We start from the raw sequence: 8,199 nt of genomic DNA, 5'->3' as shown, positions 1-8,199 counted from the left end.
GTCAGTTTTCCTCTGTGCTCTCATGCAAACTTGTTTTGCATGTAAAAACACAGAGATATTGTTTCATATCTTCCAGCTGATATGAAATGATGCAACACCAGTTGGTGGATATTTATGGATGTAATCACGTGTTTTGGACTAAATCTTTTATGGGATTTTTTTTATTGGACCTTTACGACGTAACAACGCCATTGTTGTTGGAATGTTATGGATTTATGGATCAATATGAGGCGTCATCGGTGAGTTGCTTTGATTTTGCTATTGTTTGTTTGTTGTTGTCTGACAAAAGTATTGATTGTAGCTGCTGTGGTGGTCTGATCTTGAAACAGAGTGCAAAGCTGGAATCACAAGAATCATAGGTTTCCAGAAACATATGGCACTCGTACCGAACTATAAATAGATGTACAGTGTACAATGTAAAGGACACCCGCGGGACGGCGGATTGCTAACAGGTTAATCACTAAGGATGGGTCAAATGCAGAGAATAATTTCCCCACTGTGGGATTAATACAGGATATTTTAATTTCTTTTATAAAAATAAAATGATTTTTTTAAGAATCTGCATCTCCCCCCGCGCCAACATGCAACATGTGACAACACCATGCTAACATTTATTAACACATACATCTAATGTTAATAACATGAGTCTCTATACGTCTCCTCAGATGCTCCAAAGCTTCCCTCTGTGTCAGTGAGTCCCTCTGCTGAGATAGTGGAGGGCAGTTCAGTGACTCTGACCTGTAGCAGTGATGCTAACCCAGCAGCTAACTACACCTGGTACAAGGAGGATGAAGACTCACCAAAAGCATCAGGACACATCTTCATCATCACTGATGTCAGAGCTGAGCACAGCGGGAATTATTCCTGTGAAGCCCAGAACACCAGAGGACGTAGAAACTCAACTTTCTATCTGAGTGTAGCAGTAGGTGAGTTCCTCCATGACACTAATCGTCTGGTTAACAAACAGCTTCGTCTGGCAGGTTTATTCATGAATCATTAACATCTGTTTATCTAATAACTGTCTCTCTCCACTTCTAGATACAACGATGATAATAATACAAACCATCAGGTGGACTCTGTTGGTTGTGGTGCTGATTTCTCTGCTTCTTGTGTATCTGTGGATGAGGTGAAACAACAAGAACTGATCCTCACTGATCTTTTAAGTTGAATATTTCCTTTCGTAGTTTTGGAGTCGTCAATAGATGTTTAGTTTATTAATTTGTGTATTTGTGTGTTGTTGGATTGAATCCAGGAAGAAGATAGCTCTGATCTCCACCACTGAACCACATGAACCCATAGAGGCTGTGGAGGTGAGAGATTTGTTTGTTGTTATTATGAGGTCATAAACATAATATGTCACTTTATTAGTAATCTTTCTTTTTATAAACCACCAATGTGTTTTTACCTTCACACATTTTCCAACCACATTTACTGCAAACATACTTTTTACTGAAGTAAAAGAATATAGGATCTTATTGACCCTCTGCTAAGCCCCTCCCCCTGGTTACTGTTGCTAGGCCTGTCAAGCTTTCGCATACTGGTATGTCGGGTACTCGGTTTAGGCAACAAAACTTAGGTTGAGGCAACAACACTACTTAGTTAGGCTCAGGAAAAGATTGTAAAATACTTAGTTAGGTAACAAAACTACTTAGCTATGTTGAGGAAAAGATCGTCGTTTGGGTTAAAATAACTTTATTTGTTTCTCGTTTCACACCAGGAACAAACAACGGTCTTCTGGATGAGGGTTCCGTGTTTGTCACACTTTAACAATAATTCACACCATAAAATACTTTTGTTTTGTAAACATGCTAAGCTAGCTAAGTAATGCTAAGATGCTAATTAGAATTTTACCTTACAGCAAATGAAGGAGTTTTTTTAATCATCTATGGACTCAGCTGTGATTGAGAGCTTCCACACTGTTAATCCATAACTGACTCTCCTCTAGCGTAGAATACTGTGACTGTGACACTGTAATGTAAATGTTTCTGAATTCCATCTGCAGGCCTTTGACTCTCATCTTCTCGTCTCTCCCCATCAGTTAGACCTTTATCCCGTGTATGATGACATCGCAGCACAGCCAGAAGACACCGAGGAGCAGGAAGACCAGGTGTGAAGGTGAGCCAGGTTTCAGTCTGCTGCATGGGGGAAAAGACCTCGACTCAAAACAACTTCCTACTTATATTTCTGAGAAATAACTTCATGTGGTTTTCTTCAGATGCAGTCAAACCAGAGGGAGACTCACCTGGATGGAAACAGAAAGAAGAACACTGAAGTGGACATATTTACCTTCAGTACCAGAAGTTATTATCTCAGGTCTTTACAAAGTTACAGCTATAGTTTTTAATTTAATCTCTTAGCTCTTTAATCTCTCTTCTTAATTGTATTTCAATGTTCTTTTATTATGTGTTTTTTGTTTTTGAACTTTGTGATGTTTTATGTAAAGTGCTTTGAATTACTTTGTTGCTGAAATGTGCTTTATAGCTTTATAGATAAACATTCCTTGCCCTGTCGTTTTTTGTAAACAGCGACATGTAGCAGAATATTCATAATGCATGCTTTATTTGTACCTGTGCAGGTACGTTACATACGTAAGTGCATGATTTAACTTTGATGTAATAAATTGCTTTTAAGAAATACTGATCACCATCTGATGCAGTATATTATACATATGTATCTCTCATGTCGCTTACCTCTCCGAAAGACAGTCCTGCACTTGACTGATGATTTCAAATGTATTGATAAATTCCCAAAACCAACGTAAGAGCTGTGTACAAAGGCACACCAACGATAATGATGTTTGCATTAATAGCACACACACACACCAACACTCACACCAATTTCCTTAAAACATACACAGTTATTACAACTTTAACTAACCTTGTGCCTCTTCCGTTACTGTTTCTAATTTGTATTAAAAAAAAGACCATATTTTACGTAGCTTTTGACATTCAATGAGACTTCCTTTTATCGTCACAAGCCGCCTTCAAAATAAAAGCATCTCATCTTAATGCAGGTAAAACACTTGAATGCAACAAAAACAACAACATTGATTGACAAACAGTTTCTAAAGCCAGAACACAAATTGAGTAACTTACTTACATATCATATGATAACCGACAGCATGCCGTTCAACAGCTCGCTTTGTGCCGTCTTTAACGTGTCTTTAAAAACGCTCTCTGTTACGGTCGTCCGGCAGCACTCGTCATTCAGCCTCGTCATGCAGGGCCAGCTCAAAAGCCCCACAAAAGATGGAACCTTAATAAAAGGTCAAATAGTTCTAATTAGAACCTTTATTTCTAATATTGTGGTTAAGGTTTGGGTAAAGTCACCAGGGAATGAATGTAGGTCGTGTGTGACCTCAGTTCATGAAGTCCTATAAATACACTTTCCTCACTCTCAGGGTGAAATAAACCCTTGAAGGTGGAGGAATCGGCCTCTCTTGCCTCCTGAAGGCGTGAGGCGTCCGTGGGGACGAGAACCAGGCTCCATCTGCCGGTCTAATCCGGTCCAGCTGGTCCTGTCTGCTCCTTTTAGAGCACCGGAGGAGCGACGCTGAATCCAAGGGGAACGCCGAGCCAGTGTGGCGACGTTCCGCTGACTCTGAAGGCTACTGGAAAATCACCCAGAAGACACTCTTGCTCCAACTGCCTGACTCCAAAACTGTAGCTGAGGTCAGGAGTCCACCTAAATGGGGTCTGGCGGGGTCAGTGGTTTTGGTCAGGAGGATCAAAGAGCTGATGAGACGATCAATGCCACCTGATCCCTATTAACGCCCCAGCATGTGCTGTTTCTGTCTGCAGGATGAAGAGCAGAAGTGTTGGGACAAGTGCACCGGAGACGCAGGCGAGCGCCGCTCGAGCGTCTGAGGCCAATGCTTCAGTTCCCGAAATGGCAGCGGCTGAAATACTTTGCTGCAAATATCTCACAGAGGAAATCATACAGTTTATAGTTCTTTTCAACTTTAATCAAAGGCTTCTGAACATGTTCCATGATCAACTGCAGCGATGAAAATAACCACGAATAAATATACAAAATAATAACGACAAACGAAAAATACTTGTAAAGTTGGGGTGTAAAGTGACAAAGAGTCCCGGATCTGGTAATATGTGTGGGGCTTGTTTTAGCCTCCTGGAGGCCTCAGGTGGGTGGAGTTACACCCACATCCGTACAAAATTAGCAAACTCTCTCATAGGTTTCCTGTTGTTTTCTCACTTAAGATCCTAATCACAGGAGAGTCACAGCTACTAATAACAGCAGTTATGCAGAGGAAACGTATTTCATAAATAGCATGCATGATGACAGATGACTCAAATGAATCACTTGTGAGAGACAGATCCAAGAAAGATCAGAACATATCCAAGCAGCAGAGGCCCAGATATCCTGACTTTTTAGGCCCGAAACTCTTTGGGTACTACACTTCCCAAAATGCAACTGGTTAGAACCTCTCCTCCTGGTTAATGCCCACTGCTTTCAAAGCCTTCACTCACTTTACATTTAAATTCTTATGCAAGGTGTTGCGCTCTCCTCGATACAAGTAAACTGACATTCATGTGTAAGATCCAGCCTGGTCTCACCGAATGACACAACAATTATCAAGTCATTTAGCGCATGTGTGTGAATATGTCACGTTCACAGCAGGGGACGCAGTGGGAAAAGTGCAAAAAGACATAGAAATTGAACAGGAGCAGAAGGGACAGTCCCGTTCACATCAACGTAGCGGGGCGGTCAGAGCGGCGGCCATTTTGTGCGTACCGTTGCAGCGGGGCTAACTTCCGTATGAGCGAAACAGAGTCGCTGCAAGTCTCTGACTCTCTGAGGTGACTTTTACTTTAACAACATAACACTTCATCCCCGCGCTCTTGTCACAGTGTAGGAAGAAACTTTGATATCAACGGTTGAGCGCTAGCTAGCTAGCTAACTAACTAGCGAGCAGCTGGCTAGTTATTTAGCTAGCTAACTCCGACATGCTTTAATGCTACACTTGGTTACAGATGTGAGCCGTTTGGCAGGCTGGTGGCCGACGAGAGGACAAGTTACCAAGCTCACTAGCCAGCCATCCGTCTCCGGAGCTGCGTCCGCTGTCTTCCCGGCGAGCTGCGACAACACTTTACGGCGCCATTGACTCACAACAATCGCCATTTTCTTTTCTTCTGTGTCAAATGACCACGGAAAACAATTAAATGTCCGTTTCCATCTTACGATTCTAAGACTTTTTGGGTGACTGGCGGGTGGGTAAAAAACAAGGTGACCAGCGTGCATCTCCCAAAGTGTTGTTGAGTAATTTTGAAATTACGTTAGTAATGTTTGTGACTTGTTTACCGACACATCTGCAAACTACGACCTGCATTTCTGTTGCGTTGTCCTCAGAGGTGATAATCCCAAACCCGTCTGGCACGGCTTTATTATTATCAGCGGCTCACTTGAAGTCACAGCTCTGCTCGGCCATCAGACAGTTGATCTTCTTCCACCAGGTCTCCGAGAGGCTCTTGATCTTATCGGGCGTCTTCTTCCTCAGAGTCTGCCGCTGGCCGCTGCAGCTGTCCGTCTGCTGGATGCTGGCCAAGATGGCTGAATCAAAAGCGTCCTTCAGGTTCTTCTGGGTCAGCGCTGAGCACTCGGAGAAGCCCACCACCCCGAGCTCCTGGGCGAGCTGCTGGCCCTCCTCGGTGCCCACCGGCCGCAGATGGTTCTGCGCCAGGTGGATCAGAACCTGGACGTCCTCCCGCAGGTCCAGCTGGGTGCCAACGAGGACCAGGGGCGCGCCGGGGCAGTGCTGGCGGATCTCAGGAACCCACCGGTGGATCAGGTTGCGGAAGGAACATGGGCGGACCACGCTGTAGCAGAGGAGGAAGACGTCGGCGTTCTTGTAGCACAGAGGGCGGAGAAGCTCCAGCTCGTCCTTCAAACAGAGAGGCCAGGTCAGAATGAACTGGACGAGGCTGGAGTTATTCTACGTCTATCTAACGACAACAAAACCAACCCCTAACCGGTCTGTTTAGAAGACTTTTCTTTTTCTTAAATAGCTGCTTTATTATCAATCAAATAGGAGGAAATAAAGCATTTGTTGGGGACTATTTTCAGCGGCGGATTAATCCACATTTGGTGCTCTAATGAGTGTTTGTGGCAACAGGACTGTGTGTGTGTGTGTGTGTGTGTGTGTGTGTGTGTGTGTGTTCACGATGAGGAAGGAATGTGTCACCCAGTGCAACAGTGAGGCTCGTTGATGTGTTTTTAAGAAGAAGAAAAATGTATCAGGTTTTGACACACACACACACACACACACACACACACACACACACACACACACACACACACACACACACGGTTTAAAGAGCAGGAAGGACAGTACCTTTCAAAATTAAAACAGGAAACAGACTAATTTAATGAATGAAACAAGGAACATAACAAAACCAGAAACCTCAAGATAAATCAGAACTAACAGGCCACACAAGGTGGATCGAAGAGACACCACTAAATATGATATTATATATATTATGTTGTATTTTGATTTGGACTCTGGATTCATCTAAAAAACAAAGATAGTCGATGTGTCACTACATTTGTGTTTGCAAACATAATAAAAGGTTAAATGAATATGAAATTTAAAAACAAGCTTTGGATGTTCAGAATTAATCTGGTCCAGATTGTACTAATCCAGATAGTTTTACTGCAAAAGATGAACTGGTTTTCTCTTTTTTTCCACATTTAATTTGAAATCCGCTCTCTCACAAGATCCACCACAGAAGTTCTTGATGTAGACCAGGTCTTGTACGTTTTTAGGATGCTAATATTAAAATGTGTACCTTTGGACAGAGGATCAGTTTATGGTCGATTCACTCAAATTCACCACAAATTGTCAATTTGGTTCTATGTTGCATGCAGGTTTGTCTCTGTGCCTCAGATTTCTGGATACATCCACTTGCTCTTCCAAATAGTCGCTTTAAAGTCAGTTGACAGTGAGGTCTGTGGATCATACGCCGTCACTGGAATGAGATGCTGCTCTGATTTAACAAATCAATCCTTTGACTTCATGCAAAAGACTAGATGTGATATTTTTGTTTGAACCTTGTTTCATCTTCAGACGGCCCAAAGCTAAGAGGACAAAGGTTGGATGAAAGGAGAATAAACACTCAGCCAAAAGAGGGCGATGGAGCACAGGGAGACAGAGGGGGTGAAACTTCTGAACGAGACTCTGTGTTTTCCTGCAGGGGGCGCTGTAAGCTTTGGAGCCACAGGGAAACCAACACAAACACAAGACCTGCAAACGTGTTACACCTGTTAGTGCCAGATACTTATTGATCACTGATGACTTACGTTGATTGATTCATCAACCAGCCCCCATTTCTGTCGTGACAAAGCAGGGCGAGAAAGAGGCAAAAAAATAAGAAGAAAGAAGTGAATGTACCTGTTTACAACTGTCAGTCTGTGTGATGTATTCAAACTCTAAAAGATGCAGCTCACCTGTCCAGCCGTGTCGCAGAGCTGCAGTCTCACTGGTGTTCCGTCCACCACCACCATCACTGAGAGGATAAAGAAACGTGTTTTATCTGTGTCTTTAATGAGGTCAAACAAAGCGGACGAGGACACCATCACGCAGGGTGTAAAACGGGACACTTGACATGTAACCGACTAAAAGAAAAAACAGACAAAAACCTTCCACGTTACCATGTAGTTGTGCGTAAAGCGTGTGCGTAAAGCGTGTGCGTAAAGCGTGTGCGTAAAGCGTGTGCGTAAAGCGTGTGCGTAACGCTCCCAATCAGCCGCATTGCTGTCAGACTTTACCGGTGAAGTTGTCAAACGCGGTGGGAACATATTCTGCCGGGTACCCGTTGGTGGTGTAGCTGACGATGAGGCTGGTCTTGCCCACGGCTCCGTCTCCAACCAGGACGCAGTTCACCTTGCGCTCGGGTGCCGGGCCGGAGCGCCGGCGCATCACGCTCAGGGGGAAGTCCCGGTTCCTTAAGCGCCGAGTCGGGACCGGAGGACTGTCCGGCCCGCACATCGGTTCCGACACGCAGCGCGGCTTCTGCTTCCCGACCTCCAGGGGAAGCATGGCTCTGCCCTCAGATCAGGACAGGATTTGGTTTATTTTCTTCTGTTTCCAGGCGGTTCAGGCTCGCTGGCTGCTCCCTGCGCGCTGCATCTTCTCCTCGACAAGCTCGCCCCCGTTTCCGCCTTTCTGGTTTTGAAGTTTGCAAA

The 8,199-nt window shown here is 44.1% G+C and overlaps 1 protein-coding gene across 1 annotated transcript; it reads right to left on the bottom strand.

Moving 5' to 3' along the window:
* Nucleotides 1–5,416: 5,416 nt before the first annotated feature.
* On the bottom strand, nucleotides 5,417–8,053 carry LOC306738417 (rho-related GTP-binding protein RhoU; the record flags this gene model as incomplete). Its single annotated transcript, XM_079220266.1, has 4 exons — nucleotides 5,417–5,899; nucleotides 7,315–7,344; nucleotides 7,462–7,520; nucleotides 7,783–8,053. The coding sequence occupies 4 exons, from the start codon at nucleotides 8,051–8,053 to the stop codon at nucleotides 5,417–5,419; spliced, it is 843 nt and encodes a 280-aa protein (XP_079076392.1).
* Between the last annotated feature and the right edge of the window lie 146 nt (nucleotides 8,054–8,199).

Source organism: Taurulus bubalis (assembly GCF_910589615.1).
Source record: "Taurulus bubalis genome assembly, chromosome: 6".
In the NCBI taxonomy this organism is placed as follows: domain Eukaryota; kingdom Metazoa; phylum Chordata; class Actinopteri; order Perciformes; family Cottidae; genus Taurulus; species Taurulus bubalis.
This window is presented reverse-complemented; position numbering and strand designations above follow the sequence as displayed.